Source organism: Crocuta crocuta, unplaced genomic scaffold (genome assembly GCF_008692635.1).
Source record: "Crocuta crocuta isolate KB4526 unplaced genomic scaffold, BGI_CrCroc_1.0 scaffold24, whole genome shotgun sequence".
In the NCBI taxonomy this organism is placed as follows: domain Eukaryota; kingdom Metazoa; phylum Chordata; class Mammalia; order Carnivora; family Hyaenidae; genus Crocuta; species Crocuta crocuta.
Window position 1 is genome coordinate 3,747,925 of NW_027530974.1, and position 17,145 is coordinate 3,765,069.

General features: G+C 43.9%; 1 protein-coding gene across 2 annotated transcripts; it reads right to left on the reverse strand.

Moving 5' to 3' along the window:
- Positions 1–2,798: 2,798 nt before the first annotated feature.
- On the reverse strand, positions 2,799–11,806 carry RPP40 (ribonuclease P/MRP subunit p40). 2 transcript variants are annotated; one of them, XM_077770042.1, is made up of 8 exons: positions 11,666–11,806; positions 9,944–10,088; positions 8,745–8,813; positions 7,628–7,723; positions 6,573–6,698; positions 4,659–4,857; positions 4,377–4,511; positions 2,799–3,015 (listed from the first exon to the last, which is right to left on the reverse strand). In XM_077770042.1, the coding sequence occupies exons 1-8, from the start codon at positions 11,786–11,788 to the stop codon at positions 2,817–2,819; spliced, it is 1,092 nt and encodes a 363-aa protein (XP_077626168.1). In that variant the 5' UTR covers positions 11,789–11,806; the 3' UTR covers positions 2,799–2,816. The 2 variants fall into 2 exon arrangements, with proteins under 2 accessions (XP_077626168.1, XP_077626169.1); XM_077770043.1 differs by lacking the exon at positions 11,666–11,806 and adding an exon at positions 11,053–11,445.
- Positions 11,807–17,145: the final 5,339 nt, after the last annotated feature.

A 17,145-nucleotide genomic window follows, 5' to 3' on the forward strand; every position in this document is an offset into this window, starting at 1 on the left:
AGAGACAGCGTGGACAGGGGAGGGTCACAGCAAAAGAGATACAGAATCTGAAGCAGGCTCCAGGCTTTGAGCTAGCTGTCAGCACAGAGCCCGACATGGGGCTTGAACCCACGAGCTGTGAGATCATGACCTGAGCTGAAGTCAGCGCTTAACCGACTAACCCACCCAGGTGCCCCATCCTACTTTTCTAGAACTGTTTAAATAATTATCTTTTAAAGAGGCTTAAATAATAATAAATCATACATTTACCCATACTGTTACTATTTCCACGGCTCTTTATTCCTTTATGTAGACCTATATTTCTATCTGGTATTATTTTCCATCCATCTGAAGGACACCGTTTCATTTTTCTTGTAGTATCTGCTGGTGATAAAGTCTTTTGCAAGTCCAAAACATGCTTATTTCTTCGTTATTCTTTTCTCAGTGATACCTAGTCTGCTGTTCTGTTAGCCAATCCACTAAACTTTCAGTTATGGTGTTCCTCATTCCTAGATTCCCATTTGGTACTTTTCCCAATCTACTCTCATGCTCTTTAATCTCTTATTTCTTTAAACTAAAACACACTCTTATATTATGTCTGGTCTTTATTTTTGTAAGACAATATGCACACGCACACGCACACGCACAAGTGGGGGATGGGCAGAGGGAGAGGGAGAGAACAAGGTGGCTCCGTGCCGAGCACAGAGCCTGATGCAGGACTCAATTTCACAACCCTGATATCGTGACCTGAGACAAAATCAAGAGTCAGATGTTTAACCAACTGAGCCACCCAGGTGGCCCATGTCTGTTAAACTTTAATGACTTAAGTCTTTGTAGGCCTGCTTTTTCTGTCCATTGTTTCTATTGGCTCTGGTCCCTCTTAAGTGTTTGTGATTTTTGGTTGTCAACTTATATTCCTTGAAACTATTTCTGAGTTCATCCAAAGACAACATTTTGCTTCTGTCACCTGGAAGGCACTAAAAACCTGATGTCACTTTTAAACTTCTGGCATGAGATCTTTTTTTTTTTTAATTATTTTTTATGTCTTATTTATTTCTGAGAGAGAGAGAGAGAGAGACAGCATGAGCAGGTAACAGTTAGAGAGAGAGGGAGACACAGAATCCAAAACAGGCTCCAGGCTCTGAGCTGTCAGCACAGAGCCCGATGTGGGGCTCGAACCCACAAACTGTGAGATCATGACCTGAGCCAAAGTCGGACACTCAACCGACTGAGCCACCCAGGCGCCCCGCATGAGATCTTTTTTAGACTACCCAGGCTGTGCAAACAAATCCGCATCCGGGCTGCTTGTGATGATACATATACATGCACATACACATATACATATACATCCTCAGGGGAGATGGGTTCTCAGGATAAGCAATCTTCCTGCTATCTGGGGGGAGTGAGGGAGGACAAGGGAGATTGGAGAGGGAGGAGACAGACACAGATTTGTTCACCCTTACACTACCTGTTTTGGGGTCTCAGCTTTGTGAGGTCTCCTATCAGTCCCCCCACTGTGGGTAGGTCCTAAGCCTTGTCTGCTATGCTACTGCCCCCTCCCACTCCAGGTGCTGAAAAACAAAGTTCGATTTGATATTTGGCGAATGTCCTAAGGGTGAAAAGTAGCACCAGTATCCTAATTACCTCTTTGTGTTTCTACTTCCATTTAAAATTTTTTTGAGAATTCTCTGGGTGCCTAGAGGTGGCTCAGTTGGTTGAGCGTCTGACCTTGGCTCAGGTCATGATCTCATGGTTCATGAGTTCAAGCCCTAAGTTGGGCTCTGTGCTGACAGCTCAGAGCCTGGAATCTGCTTTGGATTCTGTGTCTCCCTGTCTCTCTGCCTCTCCCCTGCTCATGCTCGGTATCTCTCAAAAATAAACATTAAAAAAAAAGATATTTAAAATTTTTTGACAATTCTTAAGTTTCTTTGCAGCTCACTGATCCATTTTTAAAAATGGTTCTTGATATGTATTCCAGAAGTTTTGTTTTCAGCTCGTCCTTATCAGCCACAGCTGGAAAAAAAAATTTTTTTTTTTTTAACATTTATTTATTATTGAGAAACAGAGAGACAGAGAGCATGAGCAAGGGAGGGACAGAGAGAAGGAGAGACAAAGAATCGGAAGCAGGCTCCAGGCTCTGAGCTGTCAGCACAGACCCTGATGTGGGGCTCGAACCCACAAACTGCAAGATCATGACCTGAGCTGGAGTCAGACACTTAACCGACTGAGCTATCCAGGCGCCCCAAAAATTCTTTCCACTTATGTTTTATAATAAATAGTATCCACGTAATCCTCCTTGATCCAGAGGCAAGAGTGAGAACACACATTCAGGAACCACCTGGCCTGAGGTAAAGTCTCAGATCCAACAGCAGCATGACCTTGCTAGCTTGTTTATACTCTGTGCCACTATTTCCTCCTGGGGTAGATGTGAGAAATAAATGAGGTAATATACAATCAGCACTTGCGGCAGGGACTGGCCCTGAGAAGTATAATATAAGGGCTTCTTTTTATTATTATGTGAAAAAGTTGTAATCATACACCTGAGTAACGGCGCACATCTTATCCAATGGTCCAACAGCCCCTGTTCCCCGGCTGTCCTGGACCGCTCTACCGTGTAGTGACTCACACGTCTGTACTTATACTGATACTGACCAGGGGCAATCTACTACGTGCTCTGCACTGGAGGTCAGGCCCATCTGCACTCACAGGATGGGCCCGAAGTCAAGAGCATAAATGCCATCATCATACAAGCCTGAGCAAACACACAGCCCTTTACTATTAAGGAATCTGAAAGGAAACAGAAACATACACAAATGTGGTTTGAAGTTTTGTAGTTTTTATGGTGGACAGTCATCATTCGCCCCAACAGCCATCTGAAGCCAATAGTCTTGATTATTAAAAATCACGAAGTTGTATAAATGTTCTCCTCCTTTTCGAAAACCATGTTCATTTTCTCTCCACGAAACAGGACTGTCTGCGAAGCCTTGAACTGACAACGTAACCCAAGGAGCTAACTTTGGCTCATCAAAGTAGCGACTGAAAAAGAAAGGGAAATCTTAACAAACAGGGAGGGCTAGGAATGTTTACATTTATAATTTCACTTATTCAGGATGAGTGGTATTTCTGTATATGTGGTGCCGAAGCGAGCACATAGGATGAGTGGTATTTCTGATGTTCAATGAAGCTCAGACTTTTGCTTTTATTGATAAAAAATGAAGAGATACAAATTACATTCAAATCACTATGTGGCAAATTCTATGACCGTTAACCAATACAGAATATACAAAACCAACTTCAGCACTTCCTACACTTACTGTGGAACGTCGTGTAAGATGCAAAGAAAAGAAAACCCACAAAGTGTATAAGAATAGTTTCCCCCATTTAATAGTGCTGTTCACTCAACAGTCTGTGTTCACTGCAACACTGCAGAATAATTTACTGGACTTAATCTTCTTTTAAAAAAAATTTTTTTAACGTTTATTCATTTTTGAGAGAGAGACAGAGAGAGAGAGACAGAGCATGAGCAAGGGAGTTGGAGAGAAAGAGGGAGACACAGAATCCAAAGCAGGCTGTCAGCACAGAGCCTGACGCAGGGCCCAAACTCATGAACTGCGAGATCATGACCTAAGCTGAGGTCTGATGCTTAACCGACTGAGCCAACCAGGTGCCCCTAAAATCCAACTTTCTTAGGAAAATCAAAGTACTAAACTAATAAGTGAAAAAGGATAGTAGGCTTATAGAAGAAAACCCTTAAGACTTAAATCTTAGACACTTAAAGAGTGAAGACTGTGAAGGCATTAGGTTTACTTCACAGTCTTTTCAATACAGGAATGGAGTTTCCTGACATTAGACACAATGTGGCGTTTTATCTAGAGAGTACCTTCCCCGACCCCAGGCCCCAAGGACACACGCCATCCTGCGTGTCCAGTCCCTGGCATGTGAATCCTGCCCTGGGCAGATGTTAAGAATCTGAACAGACGTTAGACATGATTTGGCTTCAAAGATGGTCAACTCGCTTTCTCCCCATCATTTCAAAATAAAACATTTGCAGAACTCTAACATTTAAAACAGATCATAACGTGTCTCATAGAGTATCACCATTTTCCTAAGTGATATATAACTTCTGGGGCACGACACAAAAAATGAACAACCTGTTTTCAAGAAGCCTAATTAAACTCTGCTCTTTTGTCTTTTGGCAACAGAATTTTCCTCTCACCAAGGATAATTATGTCATTTAAGAGGATAATGTTACTACACTGTGTGCCCAAGTGAGGAGGAAAGGGGGTATGTGTGTGAGAGAGCCCTAAGATCTGCAGCAGTAGCCCTGCCCTGGACATGTCGCGCTGGCACGGACAAGCATGTACAAGCAAGACCTAAAAAACAAAAGGTGTTCTCACCACAGCTGTTGCAACAGGAGATGTATCTTCTCTGGAACTATGAACCCAGTGATCGTACACAAACAAGCTTTTGCCACCACCGTGCTCGGCTGAGGACAGCAATAGGTTGATATGAAATTATTCGGCTCGTTATTTCTGTAGCATACACACACACACACATACACACACAGAGAGAGAGAAAGAAGACACCTTCGTTAGCTCCCACCTGATCGTTTTCAAAGCATAAACCCCCACGAAGAACAAGGAGCCAGCCAGGCCCCAGCCCGGGGGCCGCAGACGCACAGTTGAGCATTACTGAAGACAGCACCCAGCCAGTCCAGGAGCTCGGGGGCGCTGCAGGCCGCCCCCGGGGCTCCCCCCAGCTCGCAGCTCTGCAGCACCGGGCACTGCAGCTCGCTCGCCGTGCTCAGGGCTACGCACGGCTGTCGCTCCTGAATTCCGTAACTGGAAAAGTACAACATCATCGTTGATTCTTCTGCACCTTAAAACACACCATAAAAGGCCACATGAGTACTGGAAATAAATTCGGTGAATTCCTGAAACCACCCCATTCCCTCCTGATAATTCCGGGGAGCAGGCGGGATGAAGTAACATAGAAGGAGGGTGTGCAAAGCTGTATTCAAATTAAAATCATTTAAGTTGCTTTGGGCTCCTTGGTGCCAAAGTTCTGTAAACATTAGCTTTCTTTCACTTTTCCTGCAAATGCATAACCCTTTCACGTCCAACCCATAGTAGTATCATAGGTGCCCTCATCTGAGAATTTTAACTGGCGAAATCAAAAAAGCACCACTCATGTATAAATAAAATCAGTGAAGTCTACAGAGAGGAGTTTATTTGCATAATCTTTATAAAGGAAGCACAAGACAACTGAACAATGCAGCATCTCATTCGAGCCTGTCTTTAAAAACCCAGTAAAATCAGTGTATCTTCACGGATTTTCCAACAGCCTTGGGAGACAGAAGTAGTGGGCCCCTTGGGAGCAACAGGCAGGCTTGCTTACTGTCTAGGGCAATAGCAATAATCTGCTCTCCATTTCCACTCCACCCACCCCCATCTCCCACCACCAGGGGCAAAAGTCAGCAGGCTTTACTGGCCAGTATAAAAGACTGGAGCTCCATAAGCTCAAGATTCCTCTTCTGTCATGCAGCCCACTGCGTGTGCAGCTATCACCTGGCCCACTGTGTATCACCCTGTAGGTACCGGGACTTGGTGCACTACTCTACACGCTGACCATCTGGCCACTGCCACTGTGAGTAATTAAATCCTTTGCCTCTGACCTGAGTTTCGTAGCATCTGCCAGCATGCATGAGACTGTGCAGGCTAACTTCTTAGGAATATCTCTGACCTTCCCCAGTTCCTGATAAGCCCTTAGAATAATTAGGAATCTTAGGCACACAGGGCTCTCCAGAAACCAATATACAGATGATACGCAATGAAGACTTCGTGAAACTGAAGTAGCTGTCTCTTTGCCCTCTTGTATCTCAGCCATTAAGTAGAGAAGCAGTGAAGCATTACAGACCCACGCAAGCAACCTACAACACCCAGTGACCAGAAATGTCCGAGGAAGAGCAGATGGAAGGTGTGATCTCCAGTGTACCTACGTGCCTCCCTATTCTCTAAAAAAGAGTACCACACCATCATAACTGTGATGACCTGACTCATTACAATCTTGTGATGGACCAAAGATATACTCTAAAAGGGCCAAGGTACATGGCAGTTGTAAGCAATTCAACGTGCCTGGGGGCTCCTGAACTAAATTTAACATACTAATCAATTCCAAGTTATGACAAATTTAACCTGACAATTAATGGTCTGCCTGATTATTACCTTGTGATAATCAACAGTTTGTGTTTGAATCTGTGTTATTTAAAAACGTGCAGCCAAGGCTATTTGAGGTAAGCTGCTGGAAGGAAGAGAAACAGGTAAGCATTAGCTGTTCTTAAGCCATTCTCAAGATCTCTGGATCAACACATAACCCCAGGTAATGGAGGCAGATGGCTACAGGCCTAAATCATCCAGAAGTATAGCTTTCAGGGAGGGAAGAGGGCTGCAAGCAGCTTCCTCAATAATGTTTATGCATATATGTACATAATATCCTAGACCATAGGGATGAATCACCTGTTTCAATCCTCTATTACTCCCCTATAATCAATAATTGGATTTCCAAGTCATGGTATTGTTACATATTTTTCATACCTGTGTGATGCCAAGCCAAGAGAAAATCAAATTTCAACGGCTTCTTTTCTTTGAAGGACCAAGAAACTCTTTCATACTTCTTAGAATCCAGGTTACGGGATAAATCCATCAAATCAATGGAAACAACTTAAAAAATGGAAAGAGGAATACACAGTTCATTCACATATATTACAGCTTACACTGTGGGAAAAGTATTGTATTAAAAAGCATGAGAATTTTTGGAAATTTTGTGGATAGTAAAAATTATTTTGTTCTTCTTGCATCCCTTTGGTTTACCAAATCAAAACTCTGCCTTGTTTTAAATTCATACTTCGTCCTAGGTCAAAGACCAAGAGCAGAGGTCCTTGGGATGTCAATCCTAATCTACCTATGGATGTGGAAGCCTCACTTATTCACATTCAAGCCAGGCACCATCAGCAGAACCATCTCAATTCACTCACAGGTGAATCTCTGCTAGTAATCATAAAAACTTGGTGAAAGTAAAGGAGATTCTTTATTAAGAACAAGTTGTAGGGGCGCCTGGGTGGCTTAGTCGGTTAAGCATCCGACTTTCGCTTAGGTCATGATCTCGCGGTTCGCGGGTTCGAGCCCCGCGTCGGGCTCTGTGCTGACTGCCAGCTCAGAGCCTGGAGCCTGTTTCAGAGTCTGTGTCTCCCTCTCTCTCTGACCCTCCCCTGCTCACGCTGTCTCTCTCTCTCCTAGAAATAAATAAAAATATAAAGAAAAAAAAAAAGAACAAGTTGTAGACTCTTACGTTGGGTTTATTACTTTGAATTTTGGGCCCAAAACATATATATATTTAATGCACCATTTCAATTCTGTGATCTGTGTAAGACGCAGCCTACAGCTGCAGAGAAATATATAACAACAGGAATCTTACGTTCTCCAAAGCTCAACCTAGAGCCCCTTGGGTCTTAAAGACAAGAAGTTTTAAAGACAAGAAAAAAACCATAGGTCTTCTGAACAAAAAGAACAGTAGCATTTCAAACATTTAAACTTAAATAGCTACAGGATAATCACTGACTCGTTAGAAACTGATGGAGCATAATACTTACTAAACTTCAGGATTTTTCTGCCAGAATACTGAGATGGATGACCTTGAAGTCCAGTTTCTTCATAAGTATCTTTATCCAGTGATAAAATTAATTTCCCTATAAATCAAATAATTCCCATAAAAGAGATGTTAAAAATGTGACATGTGCTCTGACTGAAAGACAGCAAACTCAGCAGTTAGATATGAGGGTAATAAACTACATACAAGGATCTTCTTTATGACACAAAGGTATCATTTATACATACATCTTATTTATATAGAAGGATATTTTAGTATATTATACAAAGATACTATTTATGATAGTGAGAACAGAAATTATGTACATTTTTATTAAAGAAAAAATAGTTAAACAAATCATGGTTTATCTGCTTACTGGAATACCTTCAAAATATTAAAAATAGTAAATCAGAACTATATGCCCTGATATGGAAAGATGTCTTGACATACTGGGGGAAAAAGCAAATTGAGAAACAATATAATAGAATGTAATTTATGTTAAAAATAAAAAAGAATAATGGGGCACCTGGTGGTTCAGTCCGTTAAGCCTCTGACTTCAGCTCAGGTCATGATCTCATGGTTCATGGGTTTGAGCCCCGAGTTGGGCTCTGTGCTGACAGCTCAGAAACTGGAGCCTGCTTTGGATTCTGTGTCTCCTTCTCTCTCTGCCCCTCCCCCGCTCACACTCTGTCTCTCACTCTGTCCCCCAAAATAAACAAACATTAAAAAAATTTTTTTTAAAAAGAATAAGCTTTATGTCTGTTTATAAATTTATAGAAAATGTCAAGAAGTGGGGGCCTGAGTGACTCAGTCAGTTGGGAGTCCAATCTCAGGTCATAATCTCACGGTTCATGAGCTTGAGCCCCATATCAGGCTCTCTGCTGTCAGTACAGAGCCTGCTTCAGATCCTCTGTCCCTCTCTCTCTGCCCCTCCTGTTTGCTCTCTCTCTCTCAAAAATAAAAACATTAAAAAAAAAATAGAGAAAGAAAATGTCAGGAAGAATAAACACCAATTTGTTGACAATAATAGTTCCTCCTAAGAAGGGGAATGAATCTGGAGATTTGACTTTTTTTTTTACAGTATTTCTTTTAAAATTAAAGAAAGAAAAGAATGTTGTTACCATTTGGCAGCAGGGCAACAGTATTATCTTCGTCAATATTTGTATTGTATGTGAGTGCATAGCACGAACCTGTAAGAGAAAGAGCTCAGACCAGAAATTAAGGGGGAAAAATCACACCTGCAAAAATTTAGCGGATTTTCTTTACACTGTAACAAATCTTCCAGGTGATTAAAGGTCAGTATCCACCACTGCTCCAGCTCAACCAACCTCAAACCTGCCAAGGGTGGGCTGGAGGCCACAGAGGCCACAGTCTACCTAGTTCCACGCCCCCCACCCAGGGCCACGCAGCCTCGCTGAACCTCAGTTTCCTCACCTGTAAAACGGGGATCAGAGGTCTAACTCATAGAGCTGTTGCAAGAGTTCAGATATGCAAAAGTGCCCGTGGCAGCCAGCCACGCTATTAACAAAGTAGTACTGAACTTGAGAGCAGATGAAAGCAATACAGTTGAAGGGGCCAGAGACAACATGGCCAGCTTCGCGAGCAGTGCCTGCAGCACCTGAACAAGAGGAACCGCAAGGAACTGGATTCTTCACAGCTCCATGCAGAGGGTGGACATGGGGCCGACAACAAGATAGGGGCTTACTCACTCACAAGTACAGTGACTCATGTAGTAAGGGTGCATCCCCTAAAGACACTCTGAAATACAGTTTCAAACAAGTGGCCCCTATGAAACAACTAGAACAAAGCAATCAACCCAGCAGGCACGAATGGAAATGGGGTGCGCGGTGGAGGGTCAGAGCCACAAAATCTAAGCAGAAGGCACTGAACCATAATGGGCACGCCCCCTGGTGAACAGTCACTGTGGGTGCATCAGGAGATGAACACTTTGAGACTGCTGAGTGGGGACTGCTGGGAACACAGTGGTCTCTGTGGCCACACACCCAACAGCAGTGTATCTGAACAAACAGATCCCAAGACCTTCCTCTCCCTCAAACCTTGTTGTAAGATGAGGAATACCTTCATCTTACAACACCCCCATGCCACACTGTGGACAAGTATAATCAGAAACCACCAGCTAAAGAGAGCACCAGAAAGCAGAGGGTGAGAATACTGTGGGCAGGGGAGTGATGCACTCACTTGACCACACAGACTATCTCCAGAGGCCCTACTTAAGACAAGAGAAGACCTCTAGTATTGTGATGTGATCTTAAACTTCCTCAGCTTGCCACGTTCATAGATATAATCAGGTTTTCCTCACCTTTCTTCACAAAGGTGTTGATGAATTCTTGTGTAATTAACTCATGAAGAGGTAAGTTCTTCACAAAGTAATAGGGTCCTGTTTCCATGACCAGGTTTTTCAGCTCTTTTGATAGTATCCCACATTCAGGAATCAGAAATGAAACCTATTGGAATATGTAATATAAACAAGCCTTATTTTCATGTAGATCAACCCCCAGCTTTTTAGGGGTGATATAACATATGAAGGCTGCTAACTCTTCCCCCACAGGTTTCTACAAAACTCTTAATTTACCTGTCTCAGGAAAAGAGAAACTTCACACTTCATGTTATTTCTGTATTAAAACATTATAGGAAAGCTGAATAAGCAAAAAAAATTAATAGAAAGCTCTTGCTTGCATTTCATCTTTTGCAAATAAGCAATATATTTTATATCCTGTCCACTAGTCTATTTTTTAGGGAAATCTAGTATACTGGAATATCCCTAGATTTGTTTGTCCTGGTACCAGCTGAAATCAAAGGGACTGTTCCCTAGGACTTACAGAAATGAGAGACATCAATCATTAAGAGGCTCTGTGGAAGCAGAAGTGCTCCTGGCTGTTTCCATTTTCTAGACAGAAAAGCCTACAGATCAGCCTGGGCGGGATAAGGCACACTCCCTGACTGCTGCCTGTGATGAGCTTTCCATCTAAAGCGGAAACAGATGTTAAGCCTAATCAGTTTCAAATGTGGCCCAAATGCTTCAAACCTTGAAAAGTGCTCTCCCAAAGCTCAAACACCAGTCTGTTCCTGAGGGACCACGCTCACCATTTGAGTCTCTGAGAAACTGCCAGTCAGACCTGGGCGGAGATTAGGCTGATCAATTTCAAGTGTAAAAGGCTTAAGTTTTAGTCGAGATTTTGGAGGCCTCATCACTTAAAGGGGTTGATGAGAACGGGCATTAGACCCCTGACTGACATTTGGATTATTCCCCTCTTCTTGCCAGATGCTGGATAAACCAATAATTAACCTCACTGATGCCTCAATTTACACATCTGCGGAAAGGCGCCCCACGAGGCTGACATTTTTACGAAGCAACAGCCAATGTTACCACCCATGTAAAGCTCTGAAGTGGTTGCAAACAGGAACTACCTTGGCTCCTTTCACTCCAAAGCTGCCAGGCTGACGCGCTACGGCTGGAGACCGTAGAAAGTAGCAGGAAAAGTGGAAATTTTCTCAGAGATAAACCTAGTTCCCCTAAATAGTTTAGGAAAGCACGTGTTTCCTGGGCCGGGACTCTGCAAGATGCTCCCATGAGGTGGGAGAAGGAATCAACAGATGGGGAGGGGCGCGAGTCAGACCCCAATTTTGGTCCAATATGCGGCTCCACGTGGCATCCTCACAGCCTCTCAACTCCCCAGGCGGGTGCCTGACTTTTCCCTCTCCGGAAAGTGTTCCGCCGGGGGCGGGGCCAAGGTAGCCAGCGACGCTTTGGAATCGGCCCGGAGCAAATCGCTCAGCCCCTCCTTGCGAGGAGAGGACACTGCCCCCGCTCCCGGCGCATCCTGGGAGTTGAAGTCCTGCAGGTCTGCAAACTACCAACTCGGAGCAGTGAAGAGACTACAGTTCCCAAAATGCCTTGTGCGGAACACCGCCCTTCTTCGCGCTGAGGGCGGGCTCCTCACTGAACGCGACTGTGCCGTAAGTCTCTCCAGCTCCCGAAGGCGGAGTGCTTCCTGACTGGCCCCACGACGGCCGGACTCACCCTGTAATTGTGATAGTGCGTCTCCACAAGATGCCGGTGGCGCGACTTGTCATGACCGAAGTTGGATTTCTCGCAGACCAGCAAGTGTCGGGGAACCTCTCGCAGCCTGCGCAGGGTGGCCATGCTCTCTCCCGCGCAAGCCCTGAGCGAGCGGGGCGCGCCCCGCCCCTCCACTTTGCTCCGCCCCTCGCCTCTCCCCGCGGGCATGCGTAATACGCCGGCGCCACGCGGGTTGAGAGACCGGATTTTTGTGTGGGGTTAGGGGTGACGGCGGGCATGTGTTTCTTCAGAACCTTAGCAGAAGCCCAGCCTGAAACCGCAAATTTATTGCCTAAAATGGAAATACTTGGCACCTGGAAACCTGGAACTTGCTTTTTTAAACCCACCTTTCTCGGCATGCTGTCCGTCCCTCCCTGCTGCTGTCTTGCCGTATATCCTCTCTCTGGTCCTTCCAAAAGGGTTAGGAGTTTTGTGCAGGAAGACAATACACAATTTCTATTTTCTGTCCTACAGTACGACTCCTTCGGAACCACTTTAAGATCCCTTTTAAAAGATCCCACCTGAAAGGCTTTAAAAAAAATTGTTGCTGCTGCTGTTGTTACAATGTGAGAACTCGTTTTTCCATAGTTTTTGTGATCCAAGTACATGCCTCTCAAGCTGGAGTATGCACAGCCCCAATTGTGTGCAGAGAGGATGCAAAACAGCAGACTCTGTGGTACAGTTTTCTGGAGCATCAATTTTACTGTGAGATTTGGAACAACTGAAGTTACCTAATGTACAAGGTAAGTATTTAAAAATTTTAAACGGAGACCAGGCCAGTAACCTGTGCCCATAATAACANGAATCTGAAGTAGGCTCCAGGCTCTGAGCTGTTAGCGCAGAGCCTGATGAGGGTCCGAATCCATGAGATCATGACCTGAGCTGAAGTCAGATGCTTAACTGACTGAGCCGCTCGGGTGCCCCATAACCATTATTTTAAATAGGAAAAATTATAAGGAGTAGCAGGTCAACTGGAAAATTCAACCAATTTTCTGAATCACAATGTGGCACCTAGAGGTGTTACAAATGTCGTATTAGGATATAAAATGCTTAAAACATTACGTCTTGGTCACCTCACAATTAAGTGACAGTGGCCTCTCTTAGACCACCATCAGACGTGTACACACACCTTTGCGGATACTACAAAATTTGCAAAGTGCTGTGATTTTATGGTCTACCAGTTGTATTTGGAGCCAATGTGAAGGTTTTCTTGCAAGCCATTTAGTTTAAAATGTCTTGGTAAGTTTTGAAAACTCCATATAAATTTTATCAGCTGAAAATAGATAAACAGCCACTAGGCCATTCTGGTATTCATTACTCAGTGTTCTGAGGATATGTTCTGTGAGGTGTGCCTGTATTATGAAATAGAAGGCAAAAGTCTCATTTATTTTAAATGTTTATTTTTGAGAGAGAGAGAGAGAGCACAAACAGGAGCTGTCAGCACAGAGCCTGACAAGGGGCTCAAACCCACAAACTGAGATCATGACCTGAGCCAAAGTCAGACACTCAACCGACTGAGCCACGCAGGTGCCCCTAAAAATCTCACGTGTTTTAAAGGCTACAACTGTAACTTCAAGTAAGATTGGGACTGCAGAATCCTTTCAGCCTCCCTCCACAGTGTTCTGGAGTTCTGTCTGTAATGATTCATTCATTTCTGCCTGCCTGCTGGGTCATTTCTACCCGTATACAAATGTGCTTAATGTGCATTAAGGGAAGGCACTTGCTCTGACCCTGAATTCCTCTGCATTCTCACCATTGTTTCTCTGCTCCATTAAAGCCACTTCTCGGCACATTATCTCCTGAACCCAGTATATTTTAGCTTTCCTCCGTACCACTTCACTGAACTGGCTTTCATCAAAGTCTTTCCATTTGCCAAATTCAAGGCCAAGTTTCTCTTCTTATCTCTGTCATTTAGCTGCACTTGATGCTGATGATACAATTGAGCACTGCTTCCTTGTATGAACTGTATTTTCTTATCTTCTGTATTTTAATTTCTCTGATGCTCTGGCATCTGGGGTCCCACTGGCCAGGGTGGGACTGCCCCTTCCAGGGTTAGCCAATTCCTAAAGATAGCAAATAACTTGTTCAGTGAGCATGTCTTTGATTTGCAAACCAGCTAATCCAGAGCTTACAGCCTGTCACCTCTTCTGTAAACTGTTTCTCTCCAGGCTAATGTTCCCCTGCCCTAGTAACCCCAGGGCCAGGTCTTAGATAAATGGGGACAGTCCTGATACTCCAGAGCCCACTGAAAGTATTCAGACTAGCTACTCCTAAACCTCCATAGTCTGTCCAGCCTGCCTCAGTCATTCCTTCCCACAATAAATGTTCCGGCAGATGCTCTTCCCTCACTCCCCCTGCTTCCTGACCAACCTAGAAGCTTCCTGTTGTGAGTCTGGATTCTAGGGAGCTATGAGTAAAAACTTCCTTCCTTTCTGACAGTCATTTCTGTGTATGCCTACCATCCCTATCAGAACAAATCTCTGGGTACATTTGAAAACACTCCTTGGAACACTTCCCTGTGGATTTTTGAGAACCTTTCTTCGCGGCTCCCACTCACTCTCTTCCTCCTGCTCGTCCTCCGCTAGATCTCTAGTGATTCTTATCTTCCCCGCTTCTCTTTCCTTCCTTCTCCTCTCAGAGTGATCCCCCATGGTCTCAGCTTTCAGAACCATCTATGGACCACAAAGCCTGGGTCCTCATCCCTGGGGTGGGGGTGGGGGACACCAGGCATCATTCTTGACTCTTTACACTCCTCATCCCATGTGTGATCCCACTGCAAGTCTGTGGCTTGTTGGCTCGGCCTGCAGCATGGCTCCCGATTACACCTCTTCTCACTGTGTCTGTTTGTTCAACCAGTGTCAGCCTGCCTCCTGTCCTCTCCTGCGGTCTCTTCTCCACTCAGCATCCAAACCGATCTCAAAAATGTGATAAATATCATACAGATATACTTCATTTTATTGCATTTTACTTTACTATGCTCTGCAGATCCTGTTTTTAAAATTTTTTTTTAATGTTTATTCATTTTTTGAGAGAGAGACAGAGCACGAGTAGGGGAGGGGCAGAGAGAGAGGGAGACACAGAATCTGAAGCAGGCTGCAGGCTCTGAGCTGTCAGCACAGAACCCAACGCGGGGCTCAAACTCACAAGCTATGAGATCATGACCTGAGCTGAAATTGGAAGCTTAACTGACTGAGCCACCCAGGTGCCCCAGTATGTACATTTTTTAAGGCATAATGCTATTGCACACTTAATAGATCACAGTATAGTGTAAGCATAACTTTTATATGCACTGGGGAACCAGGAAATTTGACTCACTTCACTCCATATTCATTTTACTGTGGTTGGCTGGACCCAAACTGCAGTGTATCTGAGGTAGACCTGTATATGCTACCCACCCCCCTGCTTAAACCTGGCCTGGCTTTAACCTGGCTTTTCATTGCAGTAGTATAAAAGCTTAGATAACCTGGCCCCTGCCTACCTCTGCAGCCTCATCTGCTACCCTTGCTTGTTCATACTATTATTTGTCTGAATTTCCAGTATCTAGAGCTGTAAACAATCTATTTATTTTTTTAATGTTTCTTCACTTTTGAGAGAGAGACTGTGTGAGCCAGGGAGGGGCAGAGAGGGAGACACAGAATCTGAAGCAAGCTCTAGGCTTCAAACTGTCAGCACAGAGCGTGATGCCGGGCTCAAACTCCTGGATCGTGAGATCATGACCTGAGCCAAAGTCAGACCCTTAACTGACTGAGCTAGCCTGGTGCCCCGAACTGAAAGCAATCTTAACTGATAAATGAATATTAGAGCATAGATTTGAGAGCATAGGAAGTCTCAGGATGAAAGGTTAGGAATGGCTAAAAAAAGAAGGGAAAGAAGGAAGGAAGGAAAGAAAAAGAAAAAGAAAGAAACAAAGAAACAAAAAGAAAAGCACAGGAAGCAAAACATAACTGATTTGTATGTATATACCCAAAAGAATATAGAAGCAAATATGAATTTTTATTTTATTTATTTTTTAAATTGCTCTTTTCTTTTTTAAACATTTATTCTTTTTTTTTTTTTTTTTTTTTTGAGAGACAGAGTGAGCAGGGGAGGGGCAGAGAGAGTGGGAGACACAATCCAAAGCAGGCTCCAGGCTCTGAGCTGTCAGCACAGAGTCTGATGCAGGGCTCGAACTCACAAAATGAGATTGTGACCTGAGCCAAAGTCAGATGCTTAACTGACTGAGCCACCCAGTTGCCCCGCAAATATGAATTTTTTAAAGACCACACCAACAGACTTGCAAGAAAAAAATACCTTTGGTTGTATTCTAAAAACACAAAAATATGCTTAGTAAATCTAAAAGGACAACAGTTTTACACATCACATTTTGGGGCTACAGGCAATAAAATTAGTATGAAAACAATTTAAATATGCTCAACTCAGCACCGGGGTGGCTCCATTAGTTAGGCGTCCAACTCGATTTCAGCTCAGGTCATGATCTCTCAGTTCATGGGACTGAGCTGGGGCTCTCTGCTGAAAGCAACAGATCGTGCTTGGGATTCTATTTCTCTGCCCCTCCCTTGCTCCCTCTCTCTTTCAAAATGAATAAACGTTTAAAAATAAATATGCTCAACTCCGTGAAAACATTAGAATATTTTACATAAATTAATGCCTACATCAGTGTGCAAATTCAAAGCACAAATAAAGTGCCTATAAATATAGAGCTGACCCTTGAATAATACTGAAGTTAGGATGCTGACACACCTCTACCCCGTGAGTTTGACTCCCCCCAAACTTAATTACTGTTGACTGGAAGCCTTACTGATAACATAAACAAATTACCACCTATTTTATATGTGTATTATATACTATATTCTTACAATAAAAGAAACCAAAGAAAAAATGTTAAAATGAAGAAAAATACATTTACAGTATTGTATTATAAAAACTCCACATATAAGTAGACCTGCACACTTCAAACCCATGTTATTCAACTGTTCGTGCAAGTATATTGTATCTGTACTGGTGAAAGGAGAGGGCTTTCCACCTCTGAAGTTTCTCCCATTACAGCTCATCATCCCATTACAGGTGGGAGCAGCAGGGAAAGTGGTGCTGGGAACTGTAACTATTGAAGACACCGGTAATAAATCAGAGGACGCCCTCCTGCCAAACCTAAACTTGACCTCACAGTCATTTTCAGCACAGGGCTCCAGGCAGCTGCCACGAGTGGACGGTTGTTGGCCTGCAAGATCAAAACTACCTTCTGACGGCAGGCAACCTGGGAACTAGATCCAGCAGGTGCAGTGGAAAAAATCAGCAGCCCCCAAGAATATGTGATGCACCCCGAGTGAGATCTTGAATCCCTGGAGTTTGGGGGAAGGGCTCAGAGCCAGACTGCTTCATGTCCTCTGCCTCTGACTGGGAATCGGTGGAGCACGCAAACATATTAACACTGGCAGCTGTGT

What these genes read in the sequence shown, in the direction of transcription:
- RPP40 (XM_077770042.1), bottom strand. Translation starts at nt 11,788, where the DNA reads ATGGCCACCCTGCGCAGGCTGCGAGAGGTTCCCCGACACTTGCTGGTC. An exon ending in CTTGGCTTGGCATCACACAG is followed by an intron (nt 4,858 to 6,572) that starts GTATGAAAAATA and finishes GTGTGTTTTAAG; the next exon opens with GTGCAGAAGAATCAACGATG. An exon ending in CTCCTGTTGCAACAGCTGTG is followed by an intron (nt 3,016 to 4,376) that starts GTGAGAACACCT and finishes TTTCTTTTTCAG; the next exon opens with TCGCTACTTTGATGAGCCAA.